General features: G+C 39.4%; 1 protein-coding gene across 4 annotated transcripts in view; it reads left to right on the forward strand.

Annotated features, from left to right (window-relative positions):
• LOC124795007 (splicing factor 45) overlaps positions 1 to 20,090 on the forward strand; it is a 96,824-nt gene that overhangs the window by 62,720 nt on the left and 14,014 nt on the right. For 3 of the 4 annotated variants that reach the window (XM_047258767.1, XM_047258769.1, XM_047258768.1), the window contains exon 9: positions 11,935 to 12,044. The exons of the other annotated variant lie outside the window; for it this stretch is intronic. In XM_047258767.1, coding sequence (XP_047114723.1) covers positions 11,935 to 12,032 — 98 coding nt within the window. In that variant the 3' untranslated portion in view covers positions 12,033 to 12,044. The remainder of the gene's footprint in view (positions 1 to 11,934; positions 12,045 to 20,090) is intronic. 4 annotated transcript variants of the gene reach the window in all.

Raw genomic sequence — 20,090 nt, forward strand, 5'->3', positions numbered from 1 at the left:
CAGTAGGTTGTAATGTCTCCTTTGAACAAATCATGCAAATTCATGTTGATGCTGCTCCGTCTCAGCTCCAGAAGTGTACCAGGAAACTTCTAGGGAAACCTCTGTCTGATAGTTGCACTGGGAACATTTCTTGAGAAAGTTCTTCACCAATTTCTTCAGACTGTTCCCACTTAGATATTTCTTCCTCTAGAGTTTTCGGAATTTATTACTCACTCAATGAAAGTGACATATTTGTAGTAGCAGAACTACAGAAAGCATTGAAATGTAGAGAATATATGCACAGATCTAATGACAGTGTGAACACGCAGTGGCTCAGTCAGTCGCAATAGCAGTTTGCTACTGCTTCTATCAAAACAATTCTATAAGCTGACAACAAGGGAAGGCATATGGCAAGGGGCAGTAACTACATGTTCCTACATGGGTCTCATACAAAATCCGTCAAGTTTTTGAGTGAAAGATGGCTTGCACATCATGAAACATCACAGCCTTAGATATAATAGGGCACAGTCATTTGAATAGTGTCATAGCCCAAGTTGTTGTTGTGCTTGGTTGCCAAAGTGTTAAAAACACGAATCACTTACTTTACCACGTCGTTACCACCTGGATCCCTACTAATCAGCTTTCATCCCACTTCCTTATACACCAGCATCACCCACGCACATAGCCTTGCCACTATCGAACACTACCTCTCCCAACTACTTTCTGACGCCAGACCCTCCATCCTATCCCTTATACATCTAACCAGTTACATCCTCACACATAAATGTGTCTTGTCCTTTGAAGGGAAGATGTACAAATAGATCCACATCACCAGCAAGAGACATGCATGGCACCTTCCTTTGCCAACATATTTACGGGCTATCTAGAGGGAATGACCACACCATGTAAAATCCCAAACCCATAATCTGATTCAGGTTCATTAATTATGTTTTTATGATCTGGACCCAGGGCCATGACACGCATTCCCCCTCTGCCTCAACACCTTTCCCATCTGCCTTGCCTGGCCCCCCTCAGCCCAATTTTTCACCTGCCTGGACATTGACAAACACCTCTCTCTGTCCAAATTAAATCTACCAGCCATCAACAGTACCTGCATTTTGACAGATTCCATCCCTTCTACACCAAAAACTCAGTCCCATATAGTGCAACCAACCATGCACAGCATATATGCAGTGACCAGAAATCCCTTCTCCAGTTTGCCTTCACATACAGGAACTATCCCCCAAAACCTAGTCCACAGGCGGATTTCCCACACAGTGTCTTCACACACCCCCAATTCTCCAATCACCATCAAGAATCAGATGCAAAGGAGCACCTCCACTTCCACCCACTATCATTCTGGACAGAAGTAACTGAACCATATCCTTCGTGAAGGCTTTGTTTATCATCCTCCCTCAAAGTGAGGAACATTCTACCCATAATTCTTCCCACCTCTTCCCAAGTGGTATTCCTGTACCCACCTAGTCTGTGCAATATCCTTGCCTGTCATTGCTCCACACCCACATCCAACCACTTGTCACATAGATCATACTCTTGTGGAAGATCCAGTTGTGAAACCTGTTCAAGATAGCCATCAAGCACATGCACCCCAGTCCCATCATAGGCTTATCCTATCTTATCAGAGACAGGACCACCTGTAGAAGCATTCATGTCATATACCACCTCTGACGCAATTTCTGCACAGAATTTTATGTGGACATGACAACCATAAATAAGAAAAAGACTAAAGTGATGGTGAGTGGCGCCCTGAACTACAATGAACCCATACGAATAACAATAAAGGGAGAGAAACTAGGGCAGGTTACAGAATTTAACTACTTAGGTAGCAAAATAACAGCAGATGGAAGGAGCAAAAGTGACATTAAAAACAGAATACAACTTGCCAAAATAGCATTCAATGGAAAAAGAAACTTACTGACGAGTAGAAATGTTAGTTTAGACGTAAGAAAGAGAGTCATGAAAACCTATGTGTGGAGTACAGCCCTTTACGGATGTGAAACTTGGACTAGTGGAAAAGAAGAAAAGAGAAGATTAGAGGCATTCGAAATGTGGTGCTACCGGAGAATGGAAAAAATCAGCTGGCGAGACAAGGCTACAAACGAAGATGTCCTCAGAAGAGTGAAAGAAAACAGATCTCTTTGGCGAAATATACAGAAAAGAAGAATAACCTTCATAGGTCACATTTTACGGCATAACAATTTCATTAAGAGAATATTAGAAGGAATCATTGAAGGAAGAACTCGCCGAGGACGACCTAGATTAAGCTACATTCAACAAGTAATAAATGACATCGGGTGCCAGACCTATGCAGATATGAAGAAGAAAGTTGACAAAAGAACGGAATGGCGTGCTGCTGCCAACCAACCTGTGGGTTGATAACCGAAGAAGAGGAGATGACAACCATACTAATGGCCACCACCAAATTGTGGCCAAGAGTGAAGTTAACCACTCAGTCACTGAACATGCTGCTGGGCAAAGTATGCTCGATTTCAATTAATGCTTTACAACCTGTGGCATCTGGATCCTGGATAAATTACATATATGGGAATTATCCTTGTAACACATTTTCCAATCCTGTAATCCTCCTGGTATCAATCATCGCTTGTATCCTAACTTCATTCATCCTGCACCCACACCCTCTTTCCTGTAGTCACCGCACCTCTCAATCCAGCTCCATGTTATTATGCACTGCATGAGTGTACCATTGTGGAATGTAGTAAGTGTCCTTGCCACATACATATCCTGTGCACCTACTTGCCTGCTCCCAGCATTCCTATCCTGCCTTTCTCCCCCAGCCACCCTTCCTCAGCCTTCGCTGCTTATCACTTCTTTTCTCCCTGTGCCCACTCCATCAGACACAACCCGCAGTCAAGTGAAGCTACAGTACCTCTGTCCAGTGTAGCTACACAAGTGTGTACGTGTGTGTGTGGTGATTTGGGGGGGGGGGGGGGGGGGGGGCGGTGAGCATGTGTGTGTACTATAGCTTGAAAAAGTATTTATGTGAAAGCCATCAAAGTTTTTGCTGTTGATTATGTGTCTTTTGAAGTCTCAAGGCCTATATTGTTTAGTGAGTTGTTTGCTTTTTACATTCTACCAGGACTATTGAGTTTTATCCATTGATTTAGCTCATCTTCATCCCTAGCTAAGAATGTTTCATATTGACTACTCAGATAATCTTCAGCCTGTTTCCTGTCACACTTGGTAAGCAGAAATATTTTTCTGGCTTTCTTAACATTCTTTTTGACACTTTTTTGTTGGTCCTAGAATATCTTTGTAGTCTCTGATTCTCTCCTCTAGAGTAAAGAATTGAAAATTTTGGGCCTGTTAGTTGCAGATTGTCTATAAAAGCATCCAACTGCCATGATTGGTATTCAGCTTATCATCGCAATATATATTCCAATTGGACTTAAAGATTTTGCTGCCATTACTTTCTGGGGACAGGCAGCTTTTTACCCTTAATTCTGGATGTTAATAAGTGACACTAATTCTGGCACCACACAAAGAAAAGTTCTGCAGTTAACTAATAACATATCAACATTTTCTCTTTCTGACCTGCAAGGATTAATGTGCTCCTCCATAATTGGTGTGTCTGGCCTACTTCCTTCCCGTGTTGTTGCACGTAATTCATCATCAAACGCATTTCGTCCAATCTACTCCCATGTGTACATCTTATGTACTCTGTTATCCATGCAATCATTTCCTTTTTGCTGTGTGTTTCTGCAATCCTTCACCTGATAGCGATAGTCCATAAATCTGCATCTGAGATCATTGTAGGATCCTTTGAGCCTCTGGTTTAAGCCTCCCACTCACCTTCAGACCAGAGGGCCACTTCATTTTGGATAATGGTGCAAATTGTGAGTCATATGTCCACCCTCTATGTGAGGCTAGCTGTTGTCACCAGCTATTTAAAGGTGTTAAGAATGATCTTTGAATCCAGGTGGCATGTGCCATTCATGCCATCACGAGCTACAATTTGCAGCTGGTTACAATGAATGCACTCAGTTGCTGCTGGCAGAGCGACCTCCACTTCTTGGATGAGACAAGTTTACGTTATTATTATTGTTGTTGTTGGTGTTGGTGTTGTTGTTGTTGTTGTTGTTGTTTTACTCAAGATTTCCTTCTAAGCTTTCCAGCTGTTTTCCAGAGGGGTTCATTGTTGTTGCTGTTGTCATTGTCGTTGTCGTTGTCCTCAGTCCGGAGACTGGTTTGCTGCAGCTATCCATGCTACTCTATCCCGTGCCAGCCTCATCATCTCCGAGTAACTACATCTTTCTGAATCTGCTTAGTGCATTCATCCCTTGGTCTCCCTCTGTGATTTTTACTCTCCACACTTCCCTCCAATACTAAATTGGTGATCCCTTGATTCCTCAGAAGGTGTCCTACCAACTGATCCCTTCTTCTAGTCTAGTTGTGCCACAAATTCCTTTTTTCTCCCCAGTTCCATTCAGTACCTTCTCATTACTTATGTGTCTACCCATCTAATCTTCAGCATTCTTTTGTAGCACCGCATTTCAAAAGCTTCTATTCTCGTCTTGTCTAAACTGTTTATCGTCCATGTTTCAGTTCCTTACATGGCTACACTCCATAGAAATACTTTCAGAAAAGACTTCCTGACACTTAAATCTACACTTGACGTTAACAGATTTCTCTTCTTCAGATACGCTTTCCTTGAGATTGCCAGAGTACAATTTATATCCTCTCTACTTCTACCATCATCAGTTATTGTGCTCCCCAAATAGCAAAATTCATCTACCACTATGAGTGTCTCATTTTCTAATCTAATTCCCACAGCATCACCTGATTTAATTTGAACTGTCCATTCTGCTCAACTGCTCTTCCAGGTCCTTTGCTGTCTCTGTCAGAATTACTGTCATTGGCAGACGTCAAAGTTTTTATTTCTTCTCCATTGATTTTAATTCCTACTCCAAATTTTTCTTTTGTCTCCTTTACTGCTTGCTCAAAATAGAGATTGTATAACATTTGAGATGGGCTACAACCCTATCTCACTCCCTTCCCAACCGTTGCTTCACTTTCATGCTCCTTGACTCTTATAACTGCCGTCTGGTATCTGCACAAACTGTAAATAGCCTTCCGCTCCCTATATTTGATCCTTGCCTTCTTCAGAATTTGAGAGAGGGTATTCCAGTCAACATTGTCACTTGTGTATGTCAAGGCTGTAAAACATTAACACAAATTCTTTACAGACAAAAGGAAAAACTGGTAGAAACCGACCTTCGGGAAAATCAGTTTGGATTCAGAAAAAATGTTGGAACACGCAAGGTAATAATGACCCTATGACTTATCTTAGAAGATAGATTAAGGGAAGGCAAACCTACATTTCTAGCATTTGTTCTCTAAGTCTCTCCCAAGATTATCAGTAGTTCTAATGGAATGTTGTCTACTACCGGGGCCTTGTGTCAACTTAGATCTTTCAGTGCTCTATCAAATTCTTCACACAGTATCATATCTCACATTTCATCTTTGTCTACGTTCTCTTCCATGTCCATAATATTTCCCTCAAGTACATCACCCTTGCATAGACCCTCTGTGTACTCCTTCCACCTTTCTGCTTTCCCTTCTTTGCTTAGAACTGGTTTTTCATCTGAGTTCTTGATATTCATACAATTGGTTCTCATGTCTCCAAAGGTCTCTTCAGTTTTCCTGTAGGCAGTATCTATCTTGCCCCTCGTGATATATGCCTCTACATCCTGACATTCGTCCTCTAGCCATCCCTGCTTAGCCATTTTGCACTTCCTTCGATCTCATTTTTGAAACGTTTGTATTTCTTTTTGCCTGCTTCATATACTGCATTTTTATATTTTCTCCTTTAATCAATTACATTCAGTATCTCTTCTGTTACCCAAGGATTTCTACTAGCCCTCGTCTTTTTACCTACTTGATCCTCTGCTGCCTTCCCTATTTCATCTTTCAAAGCTACCCAGTCTTCTTCCACTGTATTTCTTTCCCCTGTTCTTGTCAATTCTTCCCTAACACTCTCTCTGAAACACTCTACAATTTCTGGTACTTTCAGTTTATACAGGTCCCATCTCCTTAAATTCCCACCTTTTTGCAATTTCTTCAGTTTTAATCTACAGTTCATAACCAATAAATTGTGGTCAAAGTCCACATGTGCCCCTGGAAATGTCTTACAGTTTAAAACCTGGTTCCTAAATCTCTGTCTTACCATTACATAACCTATTTGAAACCTTCCAGTGTCTCTAGGCCTCTTCCACATATACAACCTTCTTTACTGATTCTTAAACCAAGTGTTAGCTATGAAGAAGTTGTACTCTATGCAAAATTGTACCAGGTAGCTTCCTCTTTCATTCCTTACTCCCATTCCATATTCTCCTACTACTTTTCCTTCTCTTCCTTTTCCTACTATCGAATTACATTCCCCCATGACTACTAAATTTTCATCTCTCTTCACTATCTGAATAATTTCTTTTATTGCGTCACACATTTCTTCATTCTCTTTCAAAATCTGCGGAGCTAGTTGGCATATAAACTTGTACTACTATGGTAGGCGTGGGCTTCGCGTCTATCTTGGCTACTCGCATTTGGGAGGACAATAGTTCAATCCCATGGCTGGCCATCCTGATATAGGTTTTCCATGATTTCTCTAAATTGCTTCAGGCAAATGCCTGGATGGTTCCTTTGACAGGGCACAGCCAACTTCCTTCCCCATCCTTCCCTAGTCCAATGATACCGATGACCTCGCTGTTTGGTCTCTTCCCCCAAATCAACCAAACCCTCTATCTCGGCTGCAATAATGTGTTCACTACACTGTTCATAGTAGCTTACCTGCGGGCCTATTTTTTTATTCATTATTAAACCTACCCCTGCATTACCCCTATTTGATTTTCTGTTTACCTGACCAAAAGTCGTATTTGTCCTGCCACCATACTTCACTAATTCCCACTACATCTAACTTTAACCTATCCATTTAACTTTTTAAATTTTCTAACCTACCTGCCCGATGAAGAAATCTGACATTCCATGCTCTGATCCATAGAATACCAGTTTTGTTTCTGCTGATAATGACATCCTCCTGAGTAGTCCCCACTTGGAGATCCAAATGGGGGACTATTTTAACTCTGGAATATTTTACCCAAGAGAACACCATCATCATTTAACCATACAGTGAAGCTGCATGCCCTCAGGAAAAATTACGGCTGTAGTTTCCTCTTGCTTTCAGTCGTTCACAGTACCAGCACAGCAAGGCTGTTTTGGTTAAATTTACAAGGCCAGATCAGTCAATCATCCAGACTGTTCTGAGCATATGCTCTTCTCTAATGACCTCGATGATGACTTTCAATGTGCCTGTCTGCCACTCAGTGTCTCCTCTATGTGCTAAGTAGCAATATTGTCACGTAGAAAAAGATGTAATTAGATGAATGGCAAACACTAACTTCACTTAACGAAGGTTTATTCAGCACTTGCACATACAAGAGCGCGGATCGAACTGCCTCCGGCCAGAACACATACAGTATATATACAGCTACAGAACATTCCAGTACAATGATTCTTGATATTTGTGGATATTTCTAGAATGTACTCGAACCGAATATAGAAATTAAAATTGTACAGTCGAGGTGAGTTTAGAACTCATGACCCTCCATGCAACAGTTTCGTTTCATAACCACTGCACCACGATGCTACTCAACTTATTCTGCGACAATATTTTCTACTAGGGCAATGCCAAAAGTAAGGTCTCATATATTTTTAGATTTACAAACAGCTGTTTATATTCCGTAACAGTTTATTTTTCCACATAATCACCATTTCAGTCAATGCATTTTTGTAGGTGCTGTGTTAGTTTTACAATGTCCATGTCATACCAGCTCACTGCCATGTCCTTTATGAACCTTATCTTTCATCTCATTGTCGGAGCAGAATTGCCACCCAGACAAATGTTCCTTTAACTTATGCAACAAGTGGTAGTCAGTTGGTGCCAAATCTGGACTGTGTGGTGGCTGGGTGATGATGTTCCAACCAAAGTTTTACAGAAGATGCACAGTCTGATGTACTAGGTAAGGGCAGGTGTTGTTATGGAGAATTCTTGTGCCCTTACTCATCATTCCTATTCTTTGGTTGTGAAATGCCCCTCTGAGTTTTTACAGTGTTTAAGAATATCTGTCACCATACATTGTTGTCTCAGCAGGTATAACATTAACCAACAGTACCCCCTTCTGGTTCCAGAACAGTTTCCATGACAATATGGGAGACTACGTTTGTTCAAATTTTCAGGGCTTCAGCAAAGAGGGATTGTGCCACTCACATGGTTATTGCTTTGTCTGAGGATCAAAGTGGAATGTCCAGGTTTCATCACTTGCAACAATTGAGTCCAAGAAGTTGTCCTTTTCATCTGCATAGATGTTAAGAAATTTACAGAAATAAGCAACTCATTGCCCTTTGTGGCTTTACGTCAGCATATGCAGTTCCCATCCTGCACAATTTTCTGATATTGCAACTTTTCAATTAAAATCCTGTGGATGTTGCTTCAGAAAACTTCAGAAACCAAAATGCAGGGAGCATCTAGGGCGATCCTCTGATCTCCATGCTTAATTTTGTCAACCTTCATGACTTTCATTGAAACTGAAGGTCTACCACTCCTTTGTGCATTGTGAATTTCAGTACAACTCACTGTAAACTCTCTACACCTCCTGCAAAAGTTTTTGACAGTGATGCACGACTGTTCATAACTTCTGTCAGTTGGTTGTGAATTTCAACTGGTTTAATACCTTTTGCATTCAAAAATCAAATAAAACTGCATCTACGCTCTGCAAGCATCTTATTGTGTGTGGCAGAGGGTACTTTGTGTACCAGTGTCACTTCTCCCTTTTCCTGTTCCAGTCACGCACCATTCATCCGAAAGAATGATTGCCGGTAACGCTCCTTGTGGGCTTGAATTTCTGTAATATTGTCTTGATGGTCTTTTTGTGAGATACAAATAGGAGGCAGCAATATATTGGTTGATTATGTAGGAACATACACTATCGCAATTTCAAGAGTAGACCACGTTCTGATGCAGAATGCCTTTATTGCAACAGCTGCTGTTGAAGTTAGCTGAGCAATAACTGTGTGAATTTTGCACTTGGCAGCAGCATTCAATGGGAACACCATTGTGAATGGCTGCCATGCCAGGTCTGAGTGTCAGAGTGAAGCATGCATGCTTATTTGGGAGTAGTGGAAGTGCCACTCACAACAGTGTGGCCAACAACTGTAATCTATGTCCACAAAAAATAGAAGACCTTGTTTTTGGAATTTCTCTCATATTTCATATTGTTGTTATTTCATTCCACATATTCCATTCTTCAATGTGTTTTCAGGGTGGCTGGCTCATAAATTTATTTTCTAAGTTATCAGGCAACAACAGTACCCTGATTTGTTATTTTAGATTTATTTTCTTTCCCTTTTTTATTTTATTATAATATATTTGAAATAAAGACTATATAACTTTGTTTACAATATATCATCTTTGGGACTAACAGCTATGACCTTTTGTGTAATTTTATGTATTAAATTTTGTTTTGTGTTGTGGGAGATATTATATGATGTGGAGATAGGTGATTCACTTCTCTGGTATTTGTATCTGGGGAGGAAAAAAGGCCACTTGTGGCAGAGGATACTTCTTGTACCTCTGTCATTTTCCCCTTTCCTGTTCCAGTATCAAATGGTGCACAGGAATAACAACTGTCAGTAAGCATCCATATGAGCCGCAGATCTTTCTTATTTATTCGGATCTTTTTGTGTGATTTATGTTGGAGGAAGCCACATGTTGGCGGATTATTCTAGGAGCATTCACTCTTGGAATGTTAACAGTGTACTACATTGTGATACACAAAACCTCTCTTGTAGCATCTGCAGTGGGTTAGATGAGTGTCTCCATGGCACTTTCGTGAACCTGTGACAAAAAACGTTACTCTTCATTGTATCTGCTTTACTTTTTGTATCAGTATTACCTGCTAAGGGTCCCAGACTGAGCAGTAATACTCTAGTACTGGTCCATCGAGGATTTGGTAAGTTACCTGCTTCATTCATGTGTTACACTTCCTGAAGATTCTTCCAATCAATCTCAATTTGACCTCTGCCTTTGCCGGCCGGTGTGGCCGAACGGGTTTTGGCGCATCAGTCTGGAACCGTACGACCGCTACGGTCGCAGGTTCGAATCCTGCCTCAGGCATGGATGTGTGTAATGTCCTTAGGTTAGTTAGGTTTAAGTAGTTCTAAGTTCTAGGGGACTGGTGACCTCAGATGTTAAGTACCATAGTGCTGAGAGCCATTTGAACCATTTTTTAACCTCTGCCTTTCCTGCAATTAGTTTTATTTAGTTGTTCCACTTTAAATCACTGTACACTCCTGTAGGTTTGATGGATGTGACTGATTGAATGATTATTTGAAAACTGTGTAATCAAACAATAATGGGTCCATCCACGTATTTCTGCCATCCACGTATTTCTGCTCAGTATATTACATTTCTTAATGTTGAGGTTCAACTGCCAATCTTGTATAAAGCTTCAATCCTCTGCGGTTTGTCTTTCATTACACTAAAAATTATTTTGTTTTTGCAAAATAAGATGCTCTATATTCTTCATTCCAATAAAAAAACTGGTGTGCTATGCTCATATTTTGTTAATTGCGAGACATTGTGAAACTATACAATGCCTCCCAGAAGTCGAGGAACGTAACAGTGAACTTAGCATTAGTATCTACTGCCTTGTGGGTCCTCTCAATGAATAGAGTGCGCTGGATTTCTTAAGACAGTTGTTTGCACAGTCCATACTGATTCATGCAGAGGAAATATTTGATACACAGAAAATCCATAATCTTCTTCCTCTTCTTTTGCCTTTTCCCATGTAGGGTTGGCATTGTTAAAAGTGTTGAGGCAATGTTAGTGGTAGCTGGTGGCTGGATGCCCTTTCCGATGTGAACCCTCTCCCCTGGGATGGAATCCGTGCACCCCTCTCCCCTGGGATGGAATCTATGTACCCCTCTCCCCTGGGATGGAATCTTTATACCCCCTCTCTCAGCATGCAGAGTGAATCGTGTGTTTGGTGTGACAACGTTTTTCTGGATGTTTGCGTAGCACGTGTGAGGTGGTATGTGGATACCAGCCTGGTATTAACTTAGCTGCATGTGGGAATCCAGAAAGGTCATAATACATAAGCATAGAAAGTGTTACAGAATTCTGTGGTTGATTGGTGTCAGTGGTATAAGCCTATAATTTTGTTAATCTGTCCAGTGGCCGTTCTCGAAAATAAGAATGCATGCACATTTTTTTCAATCCCTGGCTTTTTTCCCTCCAATGATCTACAATAGTTAGCTGTTAAAAGAATAGCAATTTCCAGTTGCCTTTCCTCTGTTGATTGATTTCGGTTGATTTTCTATCCCTTGGAACTCTTGTACAATCTTGTAACTGAAACAGTCTTGAAAAACAGAATGACAGTACTTTAAGAGTTAGCTCTGAGTCATGTTAAATTTGAAAATCCTGCATGGATAGTGAGTATCATGACTGCTTGAACTAATGTACGTGGGACTCATGAACAGGCAGCAATCAAGATTTTACACTTAAAGGATTTTAAATAAAGTATAATTTAAAAAATAATTATTTAGCCTTTTATCTTATTCTACATTTATCAGTTAATGCACTGTCAAACTATAATGAAGTGATGAGTCTCTACCTTAGTATTGGTATATAATGCACTGTTATCGGATGATCGCAACAATGCATTAAATCACAAAAGTGAAAATTGCAGACAAAAACTAGTACCAGTAGATCACAAAAACTAGTGTGTGTTTATGTTGCAGTATTCTGTATTTCTGTCCAATTATTCAGCCTTTGTAGACTTTAGATAGCCATTCTTCTTTTATCTTATTATACTTACATGCAGATTTCAGTTGCACATTGCCTATTAGTTGTTTCAATTTCAGCTGTAGTGGATTTGAATGGACGTTTCTTCGGTGGGCGACAAGTGAAAGCTGGTTTCTATAGTTGGGAGAAATTCAACAATTTACAGTTGCTGGATTAAGTGGGCTACAAGGTAGGTATTCTCATAAATGTGTTATAGTTCTTTCCGTGTTCCCACAGTAGTGAAAAGATTGTACTGAGAATATTAGAAACTGTACCATGTTTGATGGTTACATGAATGAATCAGTTGCATTGTTATATTATCATATTTAATGGATTTATCTATGTCACATCAGATTAACAGTTTTATAATTAATTAAGAAATAAATAAGAAAGTTTTGTGGATGTTCTAATCAGGTGATGTAAGCACAGCTGAAATTTGGCTTACAACGGCTTTCCCAAGCCAGCTTATGCTTAACACCATAAACTTTCAGGAGAACTTCATAACAAGTGTTGAAAATGCCACATTTTGCATTTGTAGTAAAAGTAAAATTTGAGTGTATGGGTATTATAATCAGAATTGACAAGGGAATGGTCCAATAAGACATGTCGAAACCTACCCTGAAATTTTGTACACTGGAAGAATACAACGAAAGAAATGCACGGTCGAAATTTTAGCTGTTAAGAGGCATTGCAAGTTTTTTTTAAAAAAAGCTGAAAATTTCCAAATTCCTAGCACCCCAGGTGGTGGTAGAGACATACACCCCTACTGCCACTGCAGCAGCTGTGCATGCACAACTAGGCACACACACAGCCGAGGTCGACTGTACATTTGTAAACAGGAAACATAACACAACCCGATCGTAATTTGTAAAGGACGTTTCAGGTTAATGTTCGTTGATAGTTTCCCTGACACTACCGTACACAGTTACTATTCTCTCGAATTAGCAACTCAAGTAACACCTATTACAAATTATCAGTTGCTTTTTGCGGTATTGGTAAGTATTGACAATACAGATAAAGCTGAATTAATATTTATTGTGCATTCGTAAGGCATGCCTGTTAATAGTACCTTTTTTTCCTTCCAGTTTCACAGTAATGTGGAATCCAATTAATGTTCTCAATTTAGCAATGATGAAATATGAAGAACATGGTTTCCAGCCGAAATCACCTACTTCTCCTGTGGCTGTACATATGTGTCATTTATTAGTTGATTTTCTTGACATTGATTCAAATGATATTGACATTTCATTTGAAATTGTGGATACATTAGAAGAAATATGAAATAACTGTGATAATGCAATGAATTGTTGTTCAGTTGACATCAGTTGTCCTGGTAACAGGTCTGCAGAAGAACACATTCCAAGCCTAACACAAAAAAAAGAAGAAGAAGAAGACACGTACTGCAACAGCTTTCAGTGACAAAGGAAAGGCAAAGAAATATTGGTTAAATGAAGGAGGGAAAAAACACTTGAAATTGCGCAGTGTGCAAAGGTGTTTTCGTTTTTTAAAATCAGAGCATGAACTGTACAAATGGAAGAATGAATTACATGAAATTTGTGCCAAACGGAAACCCGAAACCATCTGAATGAAAAACAGTTCGAAAGATTTAGACCTGTGCATGAGAGGCTATGCACTGTTGCTGATGCAGATCTATGAGACTGGGCCCTCTGAATTGCATCTGACATGAGCATTGCTAATTTCCAGGCTTTGTGGACCTGGCTATGCAGGTTCAAGAAATTGTGCCAAATGGAAAGTTGCAAAATTACCAAGTTTATGTCGTGTAAATGTGTAGAGCAGCTGTCACTGATAGACAATGCTATAGAGAAATTCATAGCTGACATAAAGACAAAACCTGCTGTTATCCCTGCAACTGCTGTTTATAATGCTAATAATGCTGATCAGTCAGGTTTAGTTGCCCAATCAATGAATACAATGACACATTCATATACGATAATGCCAGTGATAGGTATGAGTGGTTTACTGTTTCCACTGCTGTATATATATATCATCAAGAACCGCAATGCAAATTTGGATAGTGCACATGCCATGCAAAATAATCCTCACTGAATAACAAAGTTTCACATTGTGGCTCTAACTAGATAGAGTTGTATCCTGTATGCTGAATATTAGCTCCAAAAACAAAAACTAATAACACAGCGTTTATAGGCAATGTTTGCTACCTCATGTTCTCTCCCATTTCCTCTAGTATAAATGATTCTACCCATATACAAGCAAGTGGTAGTGAATTTTCTGCAAATGCTCTTTCGTACATGTGCGCTTCCATTTGCTTCATTGTAAACCAGGCTTTGATGCTTGAAAATGGTGTCTGTTAACTCTGGATAATTCCGCTACGTTGTTCTGTGTGGGCAGAGTGTAACACACCAACTGGAGGTACTCAATATCAAAATTACGATGACAATGGACTGTACTGTACCAATGTCGCTATGCTGTTAATGTATGGCTTCCTGCTGTGCAAAATACTTGGGCGAACCAATTGACCATTGCAGCTTTAATTAGGTACAGTTTTTAATTTCACATTCGATGTTATGACTGTGGATCGCTATCTGATTTTAGAAGATTCCAGTCATAGTGGAGTGCCTGGCGACTACTTGGAGTCTAGCTCGTACCATAATCACACTCTCAAGGAACAAATTGAAGACAGATCAACCTTAGTATAATTACTACTTCTGCAAACTCAACCACTAACTATGCAGCCGGCTCGAATATCGAATAATGAAAGACAGCACCCCTACTTTACACAACGTTGTGATCGAACAATGACACGATTACACTACGAATAGACACATCTAAACATTGCAATGACACAGATCGCCAGTATCAAGAAGTAATTACGAGATAGGTCAATTTAGATAACAACTCTTGTTATCTAAACTAGTGGTCGAACCAAAGCAACAAATCTGTTTAAATACAGTACCTATTTATATAATGTCGAGATAAATGTCGCTTCTAGTTTGCAGTTGTTCTCCCACACAACAAAATTCTCACAACACAATACATTATCTCTGGAAAAGACTCGTAACTTTTTAATTACTTACAAAATTCCTATTCCATATATCATTGCGTTATGACCAGTTTGTGTTAAAACACTTTTACTGATCATTGCTGTGTAAATAACACAACGTCATGTACTCCACTGATTTACCAATCTTTGTTACAGGTATAATCGTTGACTGTTCTGTAATAAATTACGACAACTTCAGTTCTACTTGCATTTACTGAGGACACACTTTCCATATATGAAATTGTTTTAACTGTTTAGAATATCTACCTTCTATATATTTATCATGGATCCACTCAAACAATGAACTTTTGACCAGGTAACCTTACAAATACCAGTGTATACTTGTGTCCTGCAAAGCAATATTAAGATCTCTGAATTTCACCCTTTGCTTTTCTTATAATATATGTATCCACACACCAGATACTAATTGAGTACACTTAAGATTTTTGTTAACCCAAGAAAATTTGAATTTAGTGTCTCTAGGTATTTCAGTACACTTTTATTCATGTAAGTGTGTGAGGGCCATCAAATACTGCACCCCCACAATACGGAAATTCAGTAATAAAAAAATTAAAAAAAAAAAAAAACCAAGTACCACCACCACTTTAAATCTAACCTTAAGTGACAATTTAAAACAATACTGAACCTCTTCATGCACTGACAATACTTGACCCGCTAAGTTCCCTAGTTGAATTCGGCCACTCATCACTTTGGCTAACCAAGTTTTTGTTTAGCTGCGTGTTTCTCATAAAATGGTTCCTTTATTTTCTCGTCACTTATCCACTCAACTACTGGTGCACTCTATCACAATATAGTGAAACAGTTCGTATTTGTTTGAGCCAATTCTCGGTCCGCTGTTAGATAGTGGTATTTAAACAACAACTGTGAACACGTGTTCGAGGCTTTCCCTTCTTGACACTCATACCAACCACTGCCAAACCACTTCAACAAAACGACTAACAACCCAATTACCTCTGGGTGAGCCGCGATCACTGATCGTACAACAAGGACAAGATATCAGTTCCACCGATTCCCAAAAACTCAGCACCTACAAATCTACTTCTCTCTCTAACCAGGCTCACACTGGATTTACCACAGCAAACTTTACGACCGAAACTGTCCACAATAAGACAATCAATTGATAACTCATGCACCTAAATTGAACGGAATGGACAGTGTCTTGAAAGGAGGATATAAGATGAAGATCAACAAAAGCAAAACTAGGATAATGGAATGTAGTCTAATTAAGTTGGGTGATGCTGAGGGAGTTAGACTAGGAAATGAGACACTTAAAGTAGTAAAGGAGTTTTGCTATTTGGGGAGCAAAATAACTGATGATGGTCGAAGTAGAGAGGATATAAAAAGTAGACTGGCCTTGGCAAGGAAAGCGTTTCTGAAGAAGAAAAATTTGTTAACATCGAGTGTAGATTTAAGTGTCAGGAAGTCGTTTCTGAAAGTATTTGTATGGAGTGTAGCCATGTATGGAAGTGAAATGTGGACGATAAATAGTTTAGACAAGAAGAGAATAGAAGCTTTCGAAATGTGGTGCTACAGAAGAATGGGCAGACCACATAACTAATGAGGAGGTATTGAATAGAATTGGGGAGAAGAGGAGCTTGTGGCACAACTTGACTAGAAGAAGGGATCGGTTGGTAGGACATGTTCTGAGACATCGGGGGATCACCAATTTAGTATTGGAGGGCAGCGTGGAGGGTAAAAATCATAGAGGGAGACCAAGAGATGAATACACTAAGCAGATTCAGAAGGATGTAGGCTGCAGTAGGTACTCGGAGATGATGAAGCTTGCACAGGATAGAGTAGCATGGAGAGCTGCATCAAACCAGTCTCAGGACTGAAGACCACAACAACAACAACACCTAAATTCACCAAAACCAGTGTATCACCAGCAAATATTCAGAAAATCCCACAGAATCTCTGTATATTCCATTGCTTAGCATTGGGAGGAAACAACCATCACAGCCACATATATGAGCAGGGGCCTAACAGACGAAATAGCCATGCTGCCTCCGCGAACTGTACCAAAATTAAAATACTGGTACTACCAATCAAAACTCCTTTCCCTCTCCCAAGCCTTAACCGCTAGCTGCGATGCCTCACTACACCTTGCAGTGGGTCGCTCTACTATCAGGCCTAGACGCACACCGATATATCCACTTAGTCAGTGAGAGGTCTACGTGGGAACTCACTAACTCTTTATGTCATACTATAGGAACCATTTAAAATGAACAAACACACAGTGCCATCACAACTTTTGACAATTAATTAATTATTCGTTGCTGCCATCGGTTCTCTACGACAGCAGCCAGCTGTTGCGCGTCGATCACGCAGCATCTCTGGACCCAGCGATGGCGAGTTGTTGCATAGCCGAAGTTGCGCGTACTCACCACCTGTTTTTTCGTTGATGCTCTTGGATCACCTACAACATATTTTTTTCCCCTTAATACATTGTACAAGTATATTTACAGTAAACACCAGGTGTTATTATTAAGTTATTGGGTAGGAAGCTCAGCACTACTAAAGGCAAACATAACCTGTGCATTTTGACACAGCACAAGGGCTGTACAAACTGCTGTTATAAGCTGTTTTCCGTGCGCCAGAAATGTGTAACGCCAAAATTTTTTTACAAAATACTTGCAGTGTCTCTTAGCTAAAATTTTGGCAGTGCATTTTTTTGTTCTCTCCTTCCTGTGTAAAAAATTTCAGAGTAGATTTCCACATGTCTTATTGGACCATTCCCTTGTGAGAGCAACGTACATGAAATATAAAGTGGTGTGGGAAATCAAACTGTGAATTTACGTGGTCCATCGTCAAATTTAAAAGCCTGTTCCTTGCCATTGAACTGCACATTAGTGGAGCGTACATCCAAACCTCAGCTGCCACCCCTTCCATGCATCCAAGGCATCTGCAGCAAACAAATACGCACCGAATCCCTCAATAAGTATGTGAACAACCTCTCCTAGGCTTTTGTCTTCCTCAACTAGCTATCAGATCTTATTTACAGAAAATCTGAGCTGTATCCCCCTGTCACTCTCAGACCAATGCAGCTTCCATTTCAAAAAATTTGGAAGACCCCTTTGTCACCAAGTGTTTCCCAGGCCTTGAAGCCTAAACACATTACTACACCAAGGCTGTGACTCTCTCTCTCTCTCTCTCTCTCTCTCTCTCTCTCTGTGTGTGTGTGTGTGTGTGTGTGTGCGCGCGTGCGTGTGCGCATGGGTGCGTGCGCATGTGTGTGTAAAATAACAATACGGATAGATTGCTTCTACTACTTAATATCAGCAGTCTTTGTTTAATGTGTGTGTCCGCCTTTCAACACCACTTTTATGTGGTGAGTAGCAGTCTATCCTTTTCATATATGTCAGTATATGAAGTAATATTTTCAGTATTGTTTTTCACTGTTTCATGTTCATTTTCTTACTGTCTCATCAACTATAGACTGACTACCACAGTGCTTATCTGTGTATTATTTTTGACCTAATGTTTTGTCTGACACTTTCTACTCCTTCTGCATCTTGTCTCGTCCTCATTACATGTGGATTCCTTTCATTTTGGAGTCTGAGTGACCTGCCCCTCCTTTTAAACTTACTCCTTGCTTCTCTGCTTGAAAGGAAGTAATAGTTTTGAAAGCAAGGTAGTTTCATTTACTTTTATGTCTGTCTATCAGCATTACTAAGTTATTATTTGTAACAAATGTAAGAACCAGATTTCTGTTAGTTCCAGAGCTGTATAAAATTCTCACAGTTTTCTTGCCATTTCACCTTTAAATTATACAAAATGTTTGGCAAAATATCAGCACAGCCTAAATTACAGCAGTCCCCATCTAATGAAAGCAATGTAGAAAGTCTTATATAACTAAGAGATATCAGTTAAACTTAATCCAGTAAGGAAACTGGGAGAATTTAATCCCAGAATGTTCTTGCAAAAAATTATGTTCTGATAAACTCTAGAGTTGTTTATATCCAACCAGTCCAGTGGCTTCAGTTATAATTGATGCCCAAAGTAAAGGCTCCAAATATCAAGAGAAATGAGCTTAGGCTGTGATCTGCCTTTAGTATTAGGTCTTTATCATGTACAATGAAGTGTAGAATTTCATAGTTTTGCTTACATGAGATCAAATCGTGTGTTCTGTCTTCTCATGGTGTTAGCTCACATTTGCAATACACTAATTTCTTAAATCAGTACTTCACTTCGTAGCTATAAATAATTCTTTTTCTGTGAATATTCTCTTTTCCAAATGGGCCATGATGATTATTTAGAAAATTGTGGAATGTAAAGGAAAGTGTGTGGCCAAACTGTCTGCTTGTACAGGATGTCTTAAAACAGAAAATAATTTTGTGGTAGCCATGTCTAAGTAGTTATCTTCCACAAAATAGATAATATGTGCAGGTAGACTTTTAGAAAACTCTTATTTATTATTGTTAGCCAGATAAGGCTTTTACTTTATTAACAAAATTCAAGCCATTTGGAATCTGAATTTTAATGTAGCTTTTGGTTTTTATTAAAGCTTAATTTTTTGTGGCTGAGGAAGATAGAAAAACAGTCTGATAAACTGTTTCTTCATTTGTGTGTTTCAGATGGCCTAAGAGACATGATTTTCATTATTAATCTTCAACAGTTTTTTAAAACATTTTTTTAGTGTTATAGTGTAAGAGGAAAGATGCCATTTCACTGAGCTGTGTTTTAAAATTGTACTTTATTCAGCACTACTAGTTTCGGTCATGGGTCTTGGCCCACTGTCAACTGCATCTATAACAGGTGTGGATACATTGTCCTCATCTTTCTCACCATTTCAATGAGACCTAATGGAAGCTGTGGCACTAACATATACATTCTTGTGCATACTAACATAAATTCAAGCAATGCCTTATTTTTCAATGGCTGTTGCTGGTAATCCATGCTTATTGCTTTGGTGTATGATTTTGTTCATTACATGCAAATGGTACGTTGCGCTATATTCACTGCTAAACCAAGCTTGTTCCTATGCCTCATTAAAATCCAGTGCTTCTTCTATGTGAATGAAGATAATATTAGTGAAAATCTTGTGCATCATAGAGAGGATGCTGGTAGGTCTATAGCTTTGTCTTCTTTCTTCTTCTTATTATTATTGTTATTATTAGTATCATCACTGCTATTCATATGGTTTACATTCTCATTTTACATTCTTATATAAATACATAGTGTGAAAACGAACAG

The sequence above is a fragment of the Schistocerca piceifrons genome, chromosome 4 (assembly GCF_021461385.2).
Source record: "Schistocerca piceifrons isolate TAMUIC-IGC-003096 chromosome 4, iqSchPice1.1, whole genome shotgun sequence".
Lineage (NCBI taxonomy): Eukaryota > Metazoa > Arthropoda > Insecta > Orthoptera > Acrididae > Schistocerca > Schistocerca piceifrons.